Source organism: Dryobates pubescens, chromosome 3 (genome assembly GCF_014839835.1).
Source record: "Dryobates pubescens isolate bDryPub1 chromosome 3, bDryPub1.pri, whole genome shotgun sequence".
In the NCBI taxonomy this organism is placed as follows: Eukaryota; Metazoa; Chordata; class Aves; order Piciformes; family Picidae; genus Dryobates; species Dryobates pubescens.
Window position 1 is genome coordinate 49033783 of NC_071614.1, and position 23086 is coordinate 49056868.

At 43.8% G+C, this 23086-nt stretch overlaps 1 protein-coding gene across 1 annotated transcript in view; it reads left to right on the forward strand.

Annotated features, from left to right (window-relative positions):
* The window catches only part of PCSK2 (proprotein convertase subtilisin/kexin type 2), a 122211-nt gene that overhangs the window by 14097 nt on the left and 85028 nt on the right, over positions 1-23086 (forward strand). The window contains exon 2 of the mRNA XM_054180118.1: positions 7293-7397. Within this exon, the coding sequence (XP_054036093.1) occupies positions 7293-7397 (105 nt within the window). The remainder of the gene's footprint in view (positions 1-7292; positions 7398-23086) is intronic.

Below are 23086 nucleotides of genomic sequence, written 5' to 3' on the forward strand. Positions count from 1 at the left end.
TCCACAATCTTGTCACTGGTGACTTATAGGACTGTTTCCTGCTTGCAGGATGAAGCTCTTCAGTGACAACCTCAACTGCAATAGAAATACAGAAAAACATTAGACCTGTATGATACCTTCAATTGCAAATCAAATCCCAGATGTTGCAAACTTGAAACCAAACAATGGAACAGTGTTTTTAAGTGCTTGGAAGCACTGTGTGTGATAGTGGAAGGGCACAGCTGATGAGAAGATGAGAATTAGACATTGAACATCAGAACTAATCTACCTAAATGTGGACAGCTGTGCTCCTCATAGTTTCTGGAGTGCAAGAGAAGCTCCTGGGGCACAGCTCTTCTCATTTTAACATGGCCACCTTAAATCAGTCAGGTGAGTTATGCTCTAAAAGTGCCTCTTTATTTTTTGCCATGAATTTTAGGAGGGGTTTAGATGAATTCCACATGGGCAGAGTGGACATGTAAGTGTTATAGCAGTTCTGCTTCCCTCTATTTACTCAACCCTTCATGTCTAGCTATTGGGAAGATTGTTTAACCTTGTGGTTGCTGCATGCAAGTGGGACTTGACAAAAGGCTTTGTTTTATCCTTCTGGATAAAATGAAATCCAAAGGCATATATTCTGCAAAGTCTTTGGATGTCGTGTTTGATTTAACATGGTTTCTAGAGGACATTTCACTGTGGGGGGGAGGGAGCCTTTTGGAAACCATTGGAAACTACTTTTGCTGACTTGAGAAAGACTCTTTAGAACTTTTTAAACAAGGTTACTATGTTCTTACAGGATACCAAATATCTTTAATAACAGTGACAGGTAGATTTGTTACCATGCACATTACAGAATTCCTGTTGACTTCAGGGTCTCTCAACCAAGCAGTCACAATCCTTTCTTATTACCACCCCCTGTTGCTGATGCACTTAAGAGGTGATAGGCTCTGTATATGGAACAGCTGAAAGCAATGAAAACTTAGGTCAGGCAGTTCAGCATTCTTTAGCAGAAGTGTTGTGCTGTGTGTTAATCCCCTTGATTTCACAAGGTTCATCTTCTGCTGAGGTTTTAATGCGAGGTTTACATTTTAGGAGGATTGAAGCTTTGGCTATCAGCTCCACCTGCAAGATTCATCAAGAGAAGCAGATTAGGTTCTGGTGGAGGCAACTAAATAAGACACAGGTGCAATGAGAAAGGAGCCAGGAACACTGAGTCATAACACTCAGGCCTGGACCTGTCTGTGCCAGTCTTCAGGGCTTTTTGGAGCTTGTGTGGATCTTTCTGCTGAGCCTTCAGAGTAATTAGAGCATGCTAATGAGAAAGTGTGAAACCCTTGCCTGGGGCCATGGGGATGCAGCGGACTGGATTTTGTGTGTGGTAAGGTCTGGCACAGCTTTAGATCTCTGTGCTATTTCACATTTCTCCACCAGTGTTTGAATTAATCCTTTCCTGTTCGTGCTTTGTTCTGTCATTTCGCTGCCGGGGGCTGCCTGTGTTTCTCGCTGGTTCTATTCTTTTGTGATTCTCGTCGCTATAGTGAGTGAGTGCCTCTGACTTCAGATTTGGTTCCCATCTGTGTATTTAAAAGTAAAACGATTTCTAATGGTAATTGGGGCAAGGGAAAAATGAGAGAAAGAGAGTTTAAAAATTCATATTGAATATTTATAAGCATCCTCAGTGCATTTGGTGAAACTGGGATGAAAAGGTTTCTAAAAGGTTTCTAATTTCTTCTGGGAGGCACTTTATTGTGCTTCAGCTATAATGGCAGCTGAAGGAGTGGGACCTGTGGGGCCTGTGAAGGCTCAAAATACATTTACTGGTGCCAGGTTTAGGTTGTATTTTTCCATTGGTGTAATTACTCAGCAGTAATGGGATGAAGGAGCTCACCTGGGCAGATTTATGGCTCCTTTTAAAGTCAGGAACTGTGTTTGGGCATTGTGAGGGAGAGATGCTTACTTTTTGAAAAAACAAACGCAAAACCTGCAACTTTTTCATTATATATATAAATAGTTTGAGGAACGGGTATGTATTTTTCTTCCAGGTTTCTTTAACAGCAGTGTTCATATGAGAGCTCTCGTTGAATTCCCATCTCTGGAGGTGTTTCAAAGAGGGAGAGATGTGCTGAGAGACATGGTTTAGCCCTAGACTTGGTAGAGTTAGAGAATGGTTGGACTTGATCTTAAAAGTCTTTTCCAACTGAAGTGATTCTATGATAGCTTTACTAAGGCAGGCAAGGAGCCCTGGGGATGGTCTTTGTTACCCTCTCTGGATGAGTGTTTTCTGTCAAGCTTATTCTCTGATGGACTTTGTAGACAATCAAAGAAAGCAACCCTGGGATAACTGGCTGTAAATCACTGTTTGCTTGGATTTTTAAATGGTTTTGCTCAAAAGTAAGTTACCATGAGCTATTGTCTCCATTAGTAACTTAGGAGTGGAACCGTAATAGGCCCAAGTGAGTTGGTTTTGGAATGTTGCAGTATCAGGGAGAAATCATTGGAAATCATGCACAAAAGCTATCAGTGTACTGTAGGGATGCTGCCTTATCTGATACAGTATGAAGGGCTTGCATGGGAAGACTGGGCAGAGATCAGTTTTATTCAAATAGAAGGGAACCATACCATCTGTTCTTAAGCTTCACATCCTCGTGTGATGGGTGTAGTTAGAGCCCTGAAGCAAACCAATAAAACTTAGTGTGAACAATAAACCTGAGAACTGAAGTTCCTCTGTGTCAGATGCTGCTGATGCTTTATGGTTGTATTCTGTGTTAGCTCTGATCAAGGTGGCCCAAATACTTCTATTTTAGAGTGAGGAACAGTATCTGAATTTAGTCTTTTCTTTAAACCCCTGCACCACTTGGCATCTGATGTTAATGGAAAAATTACATCTGGTGCCACTGCACATATTGTCCAAGGTGAGACAACAAAAGAAGAGCAGTTTGATTTTCTCTGTCAAGTAGACAAGCTGGGTTGGGAACCAGGGACCTGTGTGTGCTGCCCTCCCCTAGATCAGGTGCCCATGGGGAGCAGGCTCACTTAGGTCTGATTTTTCCTTCTTGGGGCAGATCAGTAGTTGAGGACTCAGAATTGGACTGTGTTTCTTCTCCCTCACCCCTTCTCCCTTTCAGTATTAAGGAATGACTGTCTAGAATAGAACCTTAGGAAGAAGCTCTTCGGTATGAGGGTGGTGAGACTCTGGAATAGGTTGCCCAGGGAGGATGTGAATGCCTCTTCCCTGAGGGTGTTCAAGGCCAGGTTGGATGAGGCCTTGAGCAGCCGAGTCTGTTTGAGAGGTGTCCCTGTCCATGGAGTAGATGATCTCTAAGGTCCCTCCAACCTTTTTATGATTTTGTGTCTGGAAGGGAGAGCTGTAGCTGCCTATTTACAACCTTTCTTCCTGGGAGTGGCATCTAGGGCAGCACAGGGTGAACTTCTTGTTCTTTTTTCTTGCTGGGGAAAGGTTTTCAGATGTAAGAAGGCGAGTGCAGAGAGGCTGGAAATTAAGAATGTAATGTACTTATTTTTACTTCAATAATAATTACACCCAGACTTCTCTGATAGAGAAGTAGTTTGGGAATAGCCAAGATGCCTTAGAGCTGGAGGTATCAGTGCTAAAAACTGTGCATGATATGAAGCATTTCCTGCTCCCTTCTACAGCAACTGGCACATCCTATCCTTGTCCCTTGGCAGGGACACCTTTCACTAGACCAGGCTGCTCAAGGTCCTCTCCAACCTGGCATTGAACACTTCCAGAGAGAGAGCATCCACAACTTCCCTGGGCAACCTGTTTCAGTGTCTCACTACCCTCACTGGGAAGAATTTCTTCCTAATATTCCAACTTAAAGCCATTGCCCCTCATCCTGTCAGTACAAGCCCTTGTGAAAATGTGTTATATATTTCCAGATACATTCAAATTTGCTGAGAATCTTCCTTAATGGAAGAACATCAAGCTCAATATTTGATTTGTAGTTTTGTTTGTAGGCCCCCTTCAGGTACTGGAAGGCTGCTCTGAGGTCTGTCTGGAGCCTTCTCGTCTCCAGGCTGAACAGTCCCAATTCCCTCATCCTGTCCCCATAGGGGAGGTGCTCCAGCTCTCTGATCCCTCCTCTGGACTCACTAGTTGAACACTGAGTTTTAAAAAGTTGTTTTCTGGTCCACGTGCTTTTCAGGAAGGAGCTTAAGCAGGATTTCAACTTTACCTTAGTATTTTTAGTAACCACAAGGAGGCTGCAGATCTGAAGAAAAGGAGGAGCCAAGTGCATATTTAAGTTTTTGCTGTAGTTGCTGTGCTGTACCTGTGATTCTAGTTTGGTTTCTATGTTTTTTCCCCCGTTAATTTTATACAAATACTGCAAGTAACAAAGTGCCTGTAATTCCTGAAATTCTCATAGTCTTACTCTGTGTTGGACCATATTTATACATCAAGGCAATAGCAAACCCTTTTCTAAGTAAGTAATCCTCCTCACTTGACTATGCAGGTGCTTGCCAGTAATCAGTTATCTTACCTAACTGCTAATTTTTCTCAGAGGGCAGGAAACTTTGCTTCTGTCTTACAGAAAGAGCCTGAGCCACCAGGTTGAGTGCTTTATTCCTCCCTGTTGTGTGTGAAACAGGACTTCTACTCAAATATGATTCCATGTTTGCAAAAAGAATATTGCAGAGTAGCTACTGCTGGTGGCAGTTTGGAGTTTTCTATGTACAGGAGCCCTTCTGTTTTCATTTCACTTCATTACATGCACTGTTCATTTTGCTGTTTGCTGTTTTCTCCAGCTCCACATCAGAGTAGACCTCCTGGAGAAGCTGATGTTTGACTTCTCCTGTGTGTGCTTTCATTAAGGATTTAGTGCAGAGTTTAGATTCTTCCTGCAAATTGCTTGATTTCTGCTATTAGTTATGTGTTTCTTCATCTCATATTCCAGATATCATCTCATTTAGCTGCCTTGCTCTCTGTCCCGCTCAGTTTCTTTGAAAGAGTATGAAAACCATGCAACTGTAAAACATGAGTTCCTCAAAGATTACTGCCACCTCTGTGGACAGAGTGGAATAGTCTCAGACAAACTTACTCATGATTTTGGCTCTAAATCCAATGTTTTGGGTGTTGTGTGGTGGTTGTTTTTTTGGTTTGGTTTTTTTGGCTAACTGTAATTACTTTTATTTGTGGTCGCCTTGAATACACCAGATTTAAAAGTTCACTATATACTATGTTGCTTCATTCTGAGTTGCACAGAAACTAACCCTACACAGAAAACAGTGAACATTCATAGATTCATAGAGTGGTTTAGATTGGAAAGGACCTTAAAGATCATCTAGTTCCAGCCCTCCTGGCATTGGCAGGTCCACCTTTCACTTGACTAGGTTGCTCAGGGCCCTGTCCAGCCTGGCCTTGAACATCTTCAGGGAGGGGATATCGCTAACCTCCCTGGGCAATCCGTTCCAGTGTCTCACCACCCTCACTGTAAAGAATTTCTTTCTAATCTCCAGTGTCCATCTGCTCTGCTCTAGGTTAAATCCATTCCCTCACATCCTATCACTCTAAGCCCTCATAAAAATACATTGTATATGTAAAAATGTGTTATGTATTTCCAGATACATTCAAATTTGCTGAGAATCTTCCTTAATGGAAGAACATCAAGCTCAATATTTGACTGGAATTACTTTTGAATGGTTGATAGTGAGGTAAGAGAAGGGAAACCACCTGATTTCACAGAGAGAATTAGAGGGGTAATTGAACCATAGAGCTTGTGACGGATGGTAGTGGTCAGCATAGTGAGATGGATTTCAAGCTCCAGCTGATCTGGCTGTTTAGATTTTTTATTTTTTTTTTAAATTTATTTTCATTTGTTTTCCCTACATGTTTTGAGGCATAGAATCATGTAAGTGATATTGGGAAGGGTTGTTCCCCAGACAGGCAGATGTATAGCCAGACTCTGGATTCTGGAAATACCCGATTGCCCAGTTGCTAAGGTTGTCAGGTGTAGGCTGTTTAAACTGAAGTCTGCTTTTTAAACAATTACCTGGAATTTGAGCCTGAAGCGTTGTGGCTCTGAGGATGCATTCTGTGCACAGGAGACTTCAGTGGTCAATGCTGTGAGCGTTCATAGCCTCATTTCTCTTTCTGCCTTAGCTGTTGTGTATTTCACATATATGGAGCTGGTGCAGAATGTTCTGATTTTTTGCCTAGAAAAGCTCTTCAGTTAGTCCTGCAAATCAGCTCTTAGAAACTATAAAGACTTTAAGGAAACCTTCTTAACCTGCTGTATATACTCTTTCATGGCCATTCTGGAATACTTCTTTTATGTAGTTAGTTTACATGCAGCATAGCCTAACCTCTGAAGTTGAAACATTCATAGCATTAACATGTAAATTCTTGACAAGAGATTCATTTTTCTTCCAATTTTTACAAGGAGAAGCTTAATTGAAAATTTCAGCTACTTGCTTAGATTTAAATGTCCAATGAGAGTCTCCCTATTGAGTTGGAAAGAGGAAGAAGTTGTAGAATGAGAAGCAAATGTGACTTTTTATTTGACTGCTAGAAGTGGCATGCTGTTCTCCTAACACCACATCCTTTAGTCTTCTCAAAGCTAAATGTCAACTAGTCTTCCAGTCACTCTGCCAATACTGTCAAGAGAAATGCGTTTAGTAACAGACCTACATTTTCCTTCCTTGGCATCTGCCTCATGTAGGGCTGGAATGCTCCTGGGAGATTTTTTGCTTGCTGCCTAAATGTCTTTAAACAGTAGAGCTGTGCAAAACTGTCCCTACCCAGACACTGTGAGCTGCCTGTTCCCTTAATATTCTTTGTAAATCCCATTTCCTGGTGTTCAGAAGACATTCCAAATGTATTTTTCTGAGAGTGGAAATCACTCTGCTTTCTGCCTTGCTGTTTATGGCCATCAGCTCAGGTGTCTTATATTGGCACAGAGAAGCATTTGTGTAATGCCTTATTGCTGAAGGATGGCTTGTGGTAGTTTCAGGTCATTTGCAGCTCACTTTGTTCTTTTGTACTGCCTTTTTCCAGGAAATAGGTAATAATCCTGATTTCATTGGGGAAGCCCTTCAGAAATATTGGCACTTTTGGCCTTAAAGATAAGGTCAAAGTAATACCAAATGTGAAATACCAAAAGTGAAATGGCTTGTGTTGCTGGGTGCACTTCAAAAGTAACTTAGAAGTCACATTCTGAGGTGGGATTTGGGCCCTCCGGTGTAGCTCTTCACAAGTCTTATAGATCCCTGAGTTACTTCACAGGTAAGAGTTTTCCATGTCATCCTTATTAGTAGCCCACAGCTCCATGATGTTTTCTTTTTCTCTCTCTCAGCTCCCTTTCTTAGACACTGGATACTTCTTTTATCACAATGGCATTGCCAAGGCCAGGAGAAGACGCAGTCTTCAACACAAGATTCATCTGGAAAAGGATTCCAGGGTAAGTGTTTCATCTTGTATATCTCTCTATCATGTTCTTTTAGTGAAACAGACTGTATTTTTTTATGAGGTCAAGGTGATGATCAGAGCTGTTATGGTTACACTTTTTTTCTTCCATACTTGTTTCAAGCTTGGTGGTTACTTGTATGCACACATCAGTGATGTCATTCTTCAGTGCACTCTGTACTGTGGGGAGGTGCCATGCAGGGTACATCCCACAGTCATTCCACCCCCTGACATGCATCCTGCTAGTCTGTGGGTAATCCAGCCCAGAAGACCTTGTGGTGTGAATAGTGCTATTTTTTTCTGCTGTCACCCTTGGACTTTTTCTCAGGGAATTTTGTAATCCCCAGGTGCTGAGAGAATAGATGCTGTCAAACTTCAGTATTTCTTCCTTGCAGCCTGCAAGAGTGGCTGGAAAGCTGCCTAGCAGAGGAAGACCTGGGGGTGTTGATTGATAGCCAGCTGAACATGAACCACCATGTGCCCACATGGCCAAGAAGGCCTGTAGCAGGAACACTGTGGCCAGCAGGACCAGGCCAATGATTGTGCCCCTGTACTCAGCACTGGCGAAGCCACACCTTGTCCTGGATTCAGTTTGGAGGCCCTTACTATAAGAAAGATATTGAGGTGCTGGGGTGTGTCCAGAGAAGGGCCACAAAGACAATGAAGGGTATGGAGAACAGGTCTGGTGAGGCGTGGCTGAGGGAACTGGAATGGTTTAGTTTGGTTTAGAAGAGGCTGAGGGAAGACCTTCTCATTCTACAACTCCCTGAAGGGTGGCTATCGTGAGAGAGGTGTTGGGTCTCTTCTCCCTAGTAGCAAGTGATAAGACAAGGGTAAGTGGCCTCAAGTTGCACCAGAGGAGTATTAGAAGAAAATTCTTGACTGAAATGGTTCTCAACAACTTGAACAGGCTCCCCAGGGAGATGGCTGAATCCCCATCCCTGGAGGTGTTTCAAAGGTGTAGGGATTTGGTGCTGAAAGACATGGTTTAGCATCAGACTTGATAGAGTTAGCTAATGGTTGGACTATCTCAAAGGCCTTTTCCAAATGATTCTATGATTCTATAATCTTGTGCTTGGTTTTAAGAAGCACAAATCCCTGAGAAAAGGGGAAAGACTTCTTTTGCAGAATTTCCTTCAGAGTCCTTACACCAGTGTAATAGTGGGTAGGAGGGAGACCCGGTAGCACAAAAAGTGTATTTACTGCTCAAAGAAAGTAGAAAAACCTGAGGAATGATATCATGACAGCAAATAGATTATTTTTTTAATCCTTCACTAGGATTTAAGCTCTCCACACTGTAGCAGAGAAGAGAGGGGAGCAATTTTGTTCTAGAGGGAATTTTATTGCCGGATATTATGTGGTATTGGAACACCTATGGAAAACTGAGGAGGAAGAAAAGAAAAATAGGTTAACTAAAATCATAATTGTTGTTGTGACACCAGAGTAAGCAAGGTCTGATGAATTCCTAGTGTGGTTTCCCTATTTCTGCAGGATTTTAGGCAGTTCTGGGCCCAGGTCCAGCTGGGATGCACATGACTGGTTACTGCTGTGGCTGGGAGCCATGTGAATGAAGAACACAGGTTCTAGGTGCTGCCTGCCCCAGTCACTTCATCCTGAGATGATAGCAGGTTCCCTGGGGCTGCTGCTGGTCTTCTTCCTCCTCCTCCTCCCCCCTCTAAACCTGGTACCAAGCACAGGTTGGGGGCTGTGAGAAAGAGACCCTTTCAACCTGCCTTCAATAGGAAGTCTCAGCTTTCCTTTGTTTGGTTACCAAGCAAGCAAGGATCAGAAAGCAAATCATTGTGAAATTGTTTACAATTAGTGGCTAGTAAGCATATGTCCTGCTAGAGGTGTCTTTCATTTCCCTGAACTACCCAATCGTGTTAAAAGCCATTTCAAAACAAGTATACAGCTAAGTGAATATGTTGCAAACTAGTTACTGCCTACAGTCATTGTGCAAGTGACTCTGTACTGGAAATACAGAAGTAAGCCTCTGAAAATTGTGCCAATATCGATGACATTTGTAGAAATCCCCAGTTCTCATTGCAGCTTCGCTTTACATGGCTGATCAAACCCATACTAATTCCATCCTGGCTCTTGCACAGACTACCTCTAGACTCTGTCTGCAGTGCTATTAAGAACAGCTTAAATTAATCTACCTTCTCATTCAGAGATGTTCTCTTTTGCAGTCATCTGATCTTTGTGGTCCCCAGACTCTTAGCTGGCTTCTGTCACGTGCAGTGAAATCACATTTCTGCTGTTCATCTCCCCTTCTTCCTGGTGCTGCATACCAATGGCACAGTCTCCTTACCTCCCTTCTTTGATCTCAGGGTACAAACCCCTCTGTCTGGGTAACTAAGGATATCACCCATGTGAGGGAAAGGATGAACCTAGGTGAACGCTGGGGGATGGAAGAAACATTTCATTTCCACATGTAACATGAGGCAGGAATCAAGCTGGACAAGGTACATCCAGCACAGCCATGTAACAAATCATTGAATTGTTTCAGCTGGAAAGGATCTTTAAGATTATTGAGTCAAGCCATTATCTAACTCTACCAAATCAGCTATGTGGAGATTTTCATCCTTGTGAGGTCAGTAACAAACCTGGATATGAATTTTCCAACATTGTTAGAAAAGAGAGAAGTGGGGTAAAAAGAAGTAAGGAGAGTATGAGCAATGTGGAGATCAGAGCACCATGAGCATAAGTGTAATGGGTTGGGGCAGATCCCCTCCCCACCACAGGCAGAAATAACGACTCAGACAAACGGATTGCAAAAGTGATGAAAGTTTAAATAGAAAGCAGTGAATGTTACAGAAAACCCAAAGCACAGTGACAAAGAAAGATCCCATCCCCACCTGAGGGTGCATCCAAAACCCCCAGGGCTCCTTCTTCCCCCTCCCTCTGCTGGGCTAGTCTCAGCTGGCCAGGCCTGAGACTGCCCATCCCCCTGTGGCCTTGGGCCAAATCAGGCCCATGGCCGGGAGATCTCTCCCCCAGTTACCAAGTCTCGGAGAGGGAAGGAAAGAGGAAGTGCCAGACCCCACTGCAAAATTTATAGTGGTGCAAGGGATTATGGTAGAAATACCTAATTTCCTGAGTCCACCCACTGGGATGGACTTCTGGACACAGGAAACACCCCTGTAGCAGAGGGCACCCAGCCCAAACTACGACAATAAGGAAGACATTTTTTACAGTGAGGGTGTTGAAACACTGGCACAGGTTTCCAGAGATGTGGTAGATGCCCATCCCTGGAAACATTCCAGGTCAGTTTGGATGTGGCTCCAAGCAACCTGATGCTAGGTGACCTTTAAAGGTCCCTTCTGACCCAAACCATTCATGGTTTTGTGATTCATCGATATTCTCATCTAGTCCTCCTACATAACCTGTCCTGTTGGATAGCCCTTGTGGTGAAGGCACATTATGTCCAGATAGTGAATCTTGTCCCATCATTTGGACAAGTTCCCCCTCCTTTAGGAAGAAGACAAAAGCCAAGGCATTAGCCAGACCAACACGCACCCAGTGCATGCAGTGCTTGTGCAAACACCAAATATGGCAGAATTCTAGCTTCACGCTTCCCATAGGCTGAAGCCAGTTGTTTATGAGAGTGTCCATTGGTCAAACCCAGCCTCGAGGGACTCTATAAGTATTACCCCAGCTGGTAAACAAGTTGCCCCTCTTCCACTTTGTCTCTGTGCTTGCTCGAGAGTGTAACTCCGAGCCGCAGCCTCTGCCATTGAGCTTATTGTTGTTAGCTTCTGTTATACATGCACGCATACTGAAAGCCTCTGCATCGTGAGGAGCAGTTGGAAGATTATCTCCACAGAGGGAGGACGCTTCGCTGAGGCCGAGGAGCCCAGCGTCGCCACAGCCAGTCGTACTGACCGGGAGAGCCCACCGTGCCACCGGAGGACTGGACCAACCCCCGAGGGTAAGACCTGCCCAGTTGCCAGGGAGAAGGGACTTGGTTGAGACCGAGTCCACATATGCCTAGCCCCGCCGCAGCAGGAGAGGAGCAGCCACGTGTGCTGCTCTGAGCCCTGTAAACCTCAGGGAATACCAAATCATTGTTCGTGCCTATACTGCACCGAACTCGGGACCACTCTGAGCGTCCTGCTGTTCCTTTAAGCTCAGTAAATGAGAAACTGCCACTTAACGCACCGGCAACCGTCGCCCAGCCCTGTTGTGCGAGCCGACTCCTGAGGGCCGACCCCGCAGCTTCGCCTGCTGCCATGTTGTCTGAGCCCGCCTGCCGGCAACCGTTGCCCCGCCCTGTCGTGCGAGCCAACTCCTGAGGGCCCACCCTATGGGCCGACCCCGACCAGGACCGACTCCCGTCGTTTGGAGAGAATCGACCGAGTCTGAAAGGGAACCCGCTTCTGAGCTAAGCTCAGGTTCCATTATCCCCTCTCCACTGTTGCGGAGAGAGGAGATAGTAACCCAACACCGCCATGTAACTCAACTAGGAACCAGTCCAGCAACAGTCGCCTGCTGGACCCCCACTTTGGTAATACTGCCATGTGCGGCCAGAAGCCACCCATGTTCCGCCGAGTCACCATCTAGTGGCCAAGAGGCAGAACTGCACCCTTTGTTGCATATAAATATGGAAATAGAACTTAATTATAACTAGTTACAAACTAATTATAACACTAAGCCATTTGTGGAATCTATTTCACGAACGTGCACTAGAACATGTATATAAGTTGGTGATTAATCGGTTATTAATAATTTGATAATAAAAATAATATTTTCATAATTCATATTTCATATTAATAAATTAATAACCTCTTCACCACAGCCCTTAAGCTCTTATCATCCCGTATATGTTGGCTGCAATTTGAGAGCAATTGAAATCATTACTCTTACTTCTTTTTCTTTCTTTTATATGTGGAGTTTGGAGAAGCTGTTAAAACTCCTGTCATATTTGTTTATAAGTAGAAACATGAGTTGTGTTGACGCTACTTAATTTCAGACTCCAGAAATAATTTCCCAATTTAATGGCAGCTTTCTAGACCATTTATATTTAATTTTACTTCACAACAAATGTCAGCACTGTCATGGTTAATATGTGAATGCAGGAAGCCAAGAATAAAATGTTTCTGTTGTCAGGCTCCCCAGGAAGCAAATTTCCACCACAAGGCCTTACAAATCTCCCAGGAATCATTATGGTAAATGCTGTAGCTGCTTAGCCCTGCCCAAATATTGTGAGAAAGAAGGCTGCAGATATTCTTTATACTTTTAAGGAGATTACAATTCCTAGCTAATTTTACATATTAGTTGGAAAACAGCACAGATGTTCACTCAATTAATTAATGTTCTTTAATCAAGTAAGCCCCTTGAGAAACCATGTCAGTTTTTTGAGAGTCTGGAGAGGTAGATGGCAGCACACTATGCAAACAGGATACTGCATCATTTTTTGTGCTCTTTTAAAATGCTTGGAAAATCTTTGTAGTGTAAAATTTACTGAATGTGTTTACCAAAATAACTTGGAGAGAAGCTAAACATATGCAGCAGTTGTGTGATGGACATCATCACTGTAGAAGGGGTGGGAATGGAATGTTATTAAGATGCCTTCCTGGATATCCAGCAAGAACTGCTTCTTTCTTCTGAAGAATGGCCTCAGACACACTGGATTTGTCATTATTTAATATATTAGTGTTGCTGAAGCCTAAAGCAGTGCTGGCAGCAGGTGAAGGCATGTGTAATAGTGACATATAGAGAGTGCTATTCAACTGTGAAGAAAGAAAATAGGTGAGTGTGAGGCACAGGGGTATTTGCTGTCAATAGAGTCCTCTCAGGAATCCTTGCTGTCAGGATGGCAAATGATAGAATCATAGAATTGTTTTGGTTGGAAAAGACCTCTAAGGTCATTGAGTCCAACTGTCAACCTAAGACCACAATGGCCATTAAATAATAGAATAGAATAGTATTAACCAGGTTGAAAGAGATCATGTCCCAGAGTGCCATGTCCATTCATTTCTTGAATAACTCCAGGGGTGGTGACTCCACCACCTCCCTAGGCAGCCTGTTCCAATGCCTGACCACTCTTTCAGGAAAGAAATTTTTCATAGTATCCAACCTAAACCTCCCCTGGTACAGTTTCAGGCCATTTCCTCTCATTCTATCACCTTATACTAGGGAGAAAAGACCAACTCCCACCTCACTCCAACCTCCTTTCAGGGAGTTGGAAGGTCTTCTCTCAGCTTCCTTTTCTCCAGAATAAACAACCCTGGTTCCTTCAGCCACTCCTCATATGACTTGGTCTCCAGCCTCTTCACCAGCTTCATTGCCCTTCTCTGGATCCATTCCAGCACTTCAATGTCCTTTTGTAGTGAGGGTCTCAAAACTGAATGTAGTGTTCAAGGTGCAGCCTTACCAGTGGGCACAATCATATACAGGGGTACAATCACCTGCCTGGTCCTGCTGTCCACAACGCTCCTGATGCACGCCAGGATATTGTTGGCCTTTTTTGGCCACCTGAGCACACCACTGGCTCATTTTCAGGCAGCTGTCATCATCCTTTTCTGCTGGGCAGTTTCCAGCTCCTCTGTCTGAAGCATGTAGCCTTGCATGGTGTTGCTGTGACCCAAGTGCATCACCTGGCACTTGGCATGGTTACACCTCATGCAACTGACCTCAGCCCACTTATCCAGCCTGTCCGTATCCATTTGCAGAGCCTTCCTACCCTCAAGCAGATCTACACACTTGCCCAGTTTAGTGTTATCTGCAAACTTACTGAGAATGCACTCAGTGCACTTGTCCAGGCCATTGATGAAGATACCAAAGAGAGCTATGAATGCCACAGTGAAATGAACTGCTTCAAGCTGAGACTTTTTAGTTGTATAAATAACATTCTTAGAGGTACAAAGAACCTTCCAGGAGGAAGTTTGCTCAGAAACAACTCTTCTGCATCAGTTGCAGATTTCCATGATTTCCAGATGCACATGTATTTGGTTATTTTTTGGGTGAAGGGCAAAGGTCCCTTTAGCATTTTTACACGTTCAAGCTGGAATTTTCAGAGAGAAAAAACATGTCAGCAAGACACCCAGGGCCCTCCATGAGAAATTGCACTTTTGTCTGCCTTCATCTGCTAATTGCTTCAGCTGATATTTCTCGGACCAAAAGGTCAGCCATTAGTCTTGGTGTGGGAAACTGCACATGAATAGCTGCTGTACTTTGCTTATAAGGTGCAGGCAGGGAGGAAGTCCTTGTCATGACCTGTGGGTGCAGGCAGCTGGGAGGAGAAAACAGCAAGGTGACAGCAGCGGTAAGCCCCCTCCAGCCAATATAAATCCAGTGAGGCATCTGAGCAGGCTGGGAACAGACATCACTCTGAAGGTGAGGAAAGAGTAAATAGGATAGACTGGAACAAGAGCCCAGAGTCAGAGAAAAGGTCAGGTAATTTGGACATGGAGCTGGCCCATGAACTGAGTAGGACATGGAGAAGCACAGAAATAGACTGAGAGGCTGGAAACAAGGTGTCCACACTGACATCAAAGCATGACAATGCTTGAGAGGTGCAGGTCACAATGCAACCTTAGAGCAAGGTAGGCTTTTCCAAGAGTAACTTCCCTGCAAGGATGGGGAAATACAGTTTCTGTAAAAGCAAACTTTATCATTATCATGGAATGGAATGGGTTGGGTTGGGTTGGAAGGGACCTTTAAAGTTCTGCAGCACTGTGCAGTCAGCACGGACATCTTCAACTAGATAAGATTGCACAGAGCCCCATCTGACCTCACCTGGTATGGGGTATCTACCACCGCTCTGGGAAACCTGTTCCAGCATCTCACCACCCTCAGTGTAAAAGAAGTCTGCTGAGGAACAATGTGTGTGTCATCAATGTGACTGCTTTGGAAAAGTAAATCAGAAACACAGAGTTACCTCATACTGTCTTGTTTGGTTGGTTTCCTGTCTCTGAAAGTACAGTAGAGGCAGGATGGGGAATGGAGGCCTTTCCTGCTCCAGCACAGCTAAAAGAAAACCATTTTGATTTTCAAAACTGATTTAGATTCTGGCCTCATGTGGAGAGACTCAGCTGTATTATTAATAAATGTTTTGGGAAGTGGCCACATAAGTAAAAGGAAGGAAAAAATACATGGTTGTTATATTACCTTTTGGAGCAATACTTCTGTCTGGTTGCTGTTACTGGGTATTTTCTGTAAGTAAATAGTCTTGCAGTGAAGGAGCAAGAGTCGAAACACAGTTTGTTCTCTCAAAGATTATTTTGTTTGCTTTCAAGTTTTTAAATAAAACCATTTTCCTCCCATGCAGTCTCTCCTGTCAGACAGCTGACAAGATTAATCCCACTCAAGAAAGAGGCTTTAATATACAGGCAAGAGCTGAGTCCCATTACTGATATCTCTATGTGAGTGCATCTGTGTCGGTGTTGGGGGAATAAATATGTACGTGTGGAGAGGAGAAGGTGAAATCAAGTCTTCCATGGAGAGTGAATTTGGCTCTCAGAGGACGGCTTCTTTGGAAATAAACATCCCAGTGATGGCAATTGTTATGCTGCAGAAGGGGATTAGAAAGAGAGGCTTGGCTGCTTCTTGTGCTGGTGCAGGAGTCTGTGAAGGGCAGATGCGTAGCTTCTGAAAGTGTGGTCTGTAGGTATCCATGGTTAACAGTACTCCCAAACTGTTTGTGTTATGGCACAAGGGAAGAAAAGCGGGCTGAAAATGCAGAGAATCTAAGCTTTTGATTAAATCAAAATCTTCCATATCATTCCTCACTTCAGATCCCTTAACCTGATTAGCTTGTGAGCAGACTGTTGTAACCTGTGAAGTGCCTTGTGGTGTAAGCAGGGGATTGGCAAGTGTTGCCAGAGCCGGAGATTTCATCCCTGGTCACCTCTAACAGGGGGAAAAGAGGGACAGCAGCTTGGTAAGAACACGGTGGCTTAACAAACAGAAGCTCTTGGCAAGGGCAAGTGCAATGGAAGTCAGCTTTCAGCTTCCTTTCTGGCAATGTCAGTGGCAGGCTTGAGGTGGCTTAAAGGTGGAGCCTTTTGCCTCACTTCCTTAGATACCAGCATAAATCTTCTCCTTGGCAAAAATGAAAATCTTCCTGATAAGGAGAACCCAGTTTTCCTCAGTGCCCTCCAGTTCTCCAGAGGGTAACTCAGGGGATGCAAGGGACAGGAGCTGTTGTAGCTTTCCTTGCAGATTTGATCAGATCTCTGTATGCAGTTTGGAGATGTTAACTTGTTTCTCCATCCCTCTGGTACTGGACAGGCATTTCTGTCCTTGGAATGTAGCAATAAGAGCAATTTACCATTATTTTTAATAAAATGGCTATATTTGGCATCTTTGTTCCTGCTCCACATCTTGATTTCTTGGCTCTCAGAGCACTGCTAATGTTAAGGTGCCAGTCTCTTTTCATGGTGTCCTGTGATAGGACAAGAAGCAATGGACACAAACTGAAACACAGGAAGTTTCACCCCAACATGAGGAAAAACTTCTTTACTACAAGGGTGCTAGAGCACTGGAACAGGCTGCCCAGAGAGGTTGAGTAATCTCCTTCTCTAGAGACTTTCAAGTATTGTCTGGATGCATTCCTGTGTGACCTGCTCTAGGTGATCCTGCTTTTGCAGGGGGGTTGGACTGGATGGTCTCTGGAGGTCCCTTCCAACCCCTGCCAATCAATGATTCCACATGATGCTGCTTCTCTCTGAGAGGAAAACTGGCTGGCTCCTGAAAGCAAAGGGGTCAGCAGTACCAAAATCCATTACATAGGAAAGGGCTGACACTTAACCTGTGCACTGTTGTAATTCTGCTCTTGATGCCCTTTGGGGTTAGAAGGATTCATTTCTGTGCACTGCACCATAGTAGTGACCCCAGATCTACACCAAACTTTCAACCTTTGTGGGGATAAATTTTATATAAAGTGACTGTAATGGCTCAAGACTTGCTACCAGCCTCAAATCATAGGCAGGTCTCCCAGCCAGTTGTCTGCCATGCAGGTAGGTATGGATGTGTGCATTAGGATAGAGAGACAGGAGAAAATGGAGAAAATGGCAGGATAAAAAGCCTGTCATGTTTTCAACTCCTACAGGCAAATTTCATGCTACAGATCTCAGCCATGACAGACTTCCCTGTGAAGCCTAATTAGGGTTTTACCCTGATATATGCTGTCATGAGACTAGCATGCTGGCAGGATTATGCCCAGGAAAAGTTTGGAGCTGCCATCCATTTTATGAGACTACAGGGCAGCATTACATGAGTATTGGTGGTGTTATTCTGAAAGGAAATGGAACATTAAGTAATAAAAGCTCTGCTTAAGTACCTGTAATAAATATTGAACAGCCAAGGAGAACTCATTAGATGAAATGTCTTCTTTCCAATGCTGAAAAGAGAGGCTTAAACCCACACACTTGGTTGAGGCTGCATTGCCAGCTTGCTCACCAAACAAGAACAGAAGACACTTTTGTCGTCAGTCATCCTGACGTTTCGTTGTGCAGCAAGCAGGCTGTGTCTCCCACAAATGGATTCCTGGCTTAGCTCTTTCTGCCATCAGTTGTCTTATGTTTTATCTGCTGTATTGGAGGAAGGGATATGAAGAGTCTGTTCCAGCTCACAGTGGGAGGCCTGTTCTTGTATTATAACTTTTTCAGGTTGATATAATCAATCTGGAACTATATTCGTTTTGCTTTCTCATACATCCCAGGGCCCTTTTCCAGGATTTGGTGTTTCTGATTCCTAATTAAGCTACCTGGCAAGCACTGTAAGAACAAAACATTCATTTTCTTTTTCTTGAGGAAACTCTAGTCAGCTGTGTGTGTTAGATCATCTGATAATTTATGTGGTGTATGTCTTGTTACTGAGAAAATTTAACATTTAAATGAAGCATATTGCTTTTAATAATATTTAGGCCATTTGTAGATGTTGGTGGATGATGATTTAAATGTACAGGTTTGTACCTGTATGAATCAGTGGGGTTATCTGAGAAGATCACAGGATCATAGGATGTTCGGGCTTGGGAAGGACCACTGGTGATCATCTAGTCCAACCCCCCTGCCAGAACAGGACCACAGAATCTAGCACAGGTCGCACAGGAATGCATCCAGATGGGTCTTGAAAGTCTCCACAGAAGGAGAATCCACAATCTCTGCGGGGAGTCTGTTCCAGTGCTTTGTGACCCTCACAGTGAGGAAGTTCCTCCTCATGCTGAGGTGGAACCTCCTGTGGTGTAGTTTATATCCATTGCCCCTTGTCCTATCACAGAGCACAACTGAGAGGACCCTGTCCCCTCCCTCTTGACATCCAGCCCTCAGATATTTATGCATATTTATTAAATCCCCTCTCAGTCTTCTCCTTTCCAGATTAAAAAGCCCCAGGGCTGGATAGGTGAACAGAGGCCAATGGGATGAGATTTAGTAAGACTAAGTGCAGGGTTCTACACTTTGTCCACAACAACCCCAAGCTGCGCTATAGGCTGGGGACAGAGTGGCTAGAGAGCAGCCAGGCAGTGCTGGTGGATAGTAGGCTGAACATGAGCCAGCAGTGTGCCCATGTGGCCAAGAAGTCCAATGGCATCCTGGCCTGTATGAGGAATAGTGTGGACAGCAGGACAAGGGAGGTTATTCTGCCCCTGTACTCAGCACTGATCAGGCCACACCTTGAGTACTGTGTCCAGTTCTGGGCTCCTCAATTCAAGAGAGATGTTGAGGTACTGGAATGTATCCAGAGAAGGGTGATGAAACTGGTGAGGGACCTGGAGCACAAGCCCTATGAGGAGAGGCTGAGGGAGCTGGGATTGTTTAGCCTGGAGAAGAGGAGACTCAGGGGAGACCCCCCCCCGGTGGGGGTTGGTCTGTTCTCCCAGGCAACCAGCAACAGAATGAGGGGGGATAGTCAAGTTGTGCTAGGTGAGGTTCAGGCTGGATATTAGGAAGAGAGTGATTTGCCATTGGAATGCGCTGCCCAGGGAGGTGGTGGAGTTGCTATTCCTGGAGATCTTCAAGAAAAGACTGGATGAGGCACTTAGTGCCATGGTCTAGTTGATTGGATAGGGCTGGGTGATAGGTTGGACTGGATGATCTTGGAGGTCTCTTCCAAACTGGTTGATTTTGTGATTCTATGACATGGCACTTCAGGACATGGTTTGATGGTCATGGTGATCTTAAGTTGAAGGTTGGACTCTGTGATCCTAGGGATGTTTTTTAACTTAAATGATTCTATGCTTCTGTATGCCAAAGAATTTCCCAGTTTCTGATGTGGAGTTTTGCATTGCTGGCTCATATTTGGAGTGTGTGTGTGTAGCTTGTGTTTGTGCTGTGCAATAGTGTTCTAATGTAAAAACCTCACAACGCTACTGACTACAGAATATCAAATATTTCCAACAGTTTGCTACTGGAACAAATGCAGTTATATCCAGTATGATGTAAAAAGCTGAGCTGAATTGATCTATTATTTCTATTTGTAGCTAGAAAGACAGCTTCAGGGAGGAAAAAAAAAAAACACCAATCCATCAGCATCACCATTAAAGATGCTGGAAATCTTTTATAGCTGTATTATGTGAAAAGCACCATTAGCTGCACATAATAAAATAACAGATGATCAAAATGACATCAAGCTCAAGCATACACATCTCTTTATGGAAGCGCTGTATAACTCAAATTACAGGGTAAAGCTAAAACTGTTCCTGTTAGCCAAAATACAAATGAATGTGCTGCAAGACAGTAGACTGATAAGGGAAGACAGTGCTCTGCAGATTCATGGGGAGTTCTCTCAAAATAAAAGCATTGACGCACAGCAGTCCTGCTGCCACGTGGGGCTGTGGCGTCTTCGTGGTCAGTGGCTTTAAGACAAGGTTAGACAGTAATCATAACTGACTTGGGTGTGGCTGATTGTTCTCTGGGGCCCTGCAATGGTTCAAAGTTAAATCTAGTCATGTTTTGGGACACTCACTACAAGGAAGACATTGAGGGGCTGGAGCCTGTCCAGAGAAGGGGAGCAAAGGTGGCAAAGGGTCTGGAGAACAGATCTGGTGAGGAGCATCTGAGGGAACTGGGATTGTTTAGTCTGGAGGAGGCTGAGGGGAGACCTCATTGCTCTCTACAACTACCTGAAAGAAGGTTGTAATGAGGTAGGGGTTGATCTCTTCTCCTTATTATCATGTGATAGAACAAGAGGAAATGGCCTGAAATTGTGCCAGGGGAGGTTTAAGTTGGATATTAGCAAAAATGTCTTTCCTGAAAGAGTTAGGCATTGGAACAGGCTGCCCGGGGAGGTGGTGGTCAAGAAGACTTTCAAGAAACTTGTGGACGTGGCACTTCAGGGCACGGTTTAGTGGCCATGGTGGTCTTAGGTTGACAGTTGGACTCAATGATCTTGGTGGGCTTAGAGGTCTTTTCCAACAAAACAATTCAGTAATTGTATGTATTGTCTTTTTCATATTACTGAGCATGATACTTGGGATAAGGTGCAGGTAAGACAACACATTGAGCTTTATCCAGCAAAAATGCTTGTGACCACATGGAAATTGAGCAATTTTATAAAACCCTGTTGAGACAGCTGGTCACATTCAGCTTCCACTCTGCTGCCTGTAAATTGCTGAACTGGCATTAGTTAAGTTTCTGCTTTATTGTTGATGTCTGTTCCCTTGACTGCAGCAGCTCTCTCCGGTTCCCCTCTTCTTTTTCCTGTCTCCCTCTTGTTTCCTGCCTGATGTCTCTGTTTTGTGGAGCAGACCTTCCCTATATTATTTGTGTGATTTCCAGCCTTGATTCTTCAGTGAAGTCTGTTTATTATTACAATTAGAAGCAGTGGCTATATGGTTTAAGGGGTTTTGTTGGTAGGATGTTGAGAAGAATGGACAGTGTGAGGCAGTGACTTTGGATTTGGAGCATGCACAAGTTTGCTTTGGTTTGGGACAAATTTGGCTTGTCTTTGAAAATGAGATGCAGTACTTTTATGTTTTGAGCTAACTCTCATTGACAGTCATAATTATCTCAGCATTCACTGAATAATTGGTGTTGGAATCCACATAGTGTTGGTGAATGTCATCTCTGTCTTCCTTGGGAAACTTGCAGCCTGTGCTGGAGAGATGAAGGAAAGCCACCTTTTGGCTGTCATCATACTAGCATCTCCTGGCCCCATGTGGTGGCCCTTTCCTTTCCTCTTGCTAGGGCTCAGTTAGGGTTGACTTGAAAGAGTCAGTCATGGCCTGGGAGAACTTGTTCTTGATGATGGCAAAATATTTGGGGGTTCAAAAGTGCTTTCCTTCCCAACTCACCAGTGTCAGAGCTGGGAGAATATCCAGTCCGCCATGCATAAGCTCATCTTCAGGGTTAAATTCACTTTCAGTTTAGGAAGTGTGTGTATTCAGCTGTACTTTCTCATTTTCAGTATGAGTAAATTGTATGTTAGAAGCACTTCCTCAGGAACAGTGCAAGGCATTTTGGAGTCTGTTTTGGCAAATCTCTAAGCATAACAGAAAATTCAGAATTAAATTTGGACTTAAACCTTTTTGAAAGATTTAAAATACATTGGTTGACATATAGAATCATAGAATAGTCTGGGCTGGAAGGGACCTCCAAAGGTCATTTAGTCTGACCTCCTCCCAGTCAGCAGGGACTCCCTCAACTAGATCAGGTTGCCCAGGGTCTCATCAAGCCTCACTTTGAATATCTCCAGGGAAGGGGCCTCAACCACCTTCCTGGGCAATCTGTTCAAGTGTTCCACTACCCTCATAGTAAAGAACTTCTTCCTAACATCCAGTCTAAATCGTCTCTTTTCTAGTTTGAAGCCATTGCCATATAGGTTGGGAAAAATACAGGATCACAGGATGTTAGGGGTTGGAAGGGACCTCTAGAGGTCTTCAAGTCCAACCACCCCTGCCAGAGCAGGATCATAGAACCTAGAACAGGTCACACAGGAACACATCCAGATGGATCTTGAATGTCTTCAGAGGGGGAGACTCCACAATCTCTCCTGGGAGCCTGTTCCAGTACTCTGTGATCCTTACAGTAAGGAAGTTCCTCCTCATGTTGAGGTAGAACTTCCTGTGCTGTAGTTTTTATCTGTTGCCCCTTGTCCTATCAAAGGGCATAACTGAGAGGACCCTGTTCCCTACCTCTTGACACCCAGCCCTCAGATATTTATAAGCATTTATTAAATCCCCTCTTAGTCTTCTCCTCTCCAGAGTAAAAAGCCCCAGGTCTTCAAAGTGTGTATGCAGTATCTTAAGAATAATATTTTTATTTTTGCCCAGCAAATCAGCAACCCCAAAGCAGTCAAGGAGTTAGAAATACATCTGTGAAATCACTGCTAGTGTGTGTGATGAACACAAGAACACAATAAGGGGTTTACAAAGGTCAGTGGAAGTTGATTGCAATATTTGGACATGGAATGGAAATTAATTAAAGGTTTAGATTTAAATTGTTTCTAAATAGTTTTCTGCAGTAGTTATTTGGTGCTGCTTTGGGACATGGCTTCTCAGCAAAATGGGTGCCTCTAACAGTTGGGAATAGCCAATAGTAATTAAAATGCTAATATGTATGTCATGGGTTGGTGAAGTTGAATAATGCTTCTTGGCCTTGTAAACTTCCATACTGAAGGGGAGAAAAGGACTGGGTAGAATAAAACATTGTGAAGAGACTAAGAAATTCCGTAACATCAGTATGGTATGTATTTTTCCCCATCAGTTGTGTAGTATCAATTCTACACCATCATAAATAGACT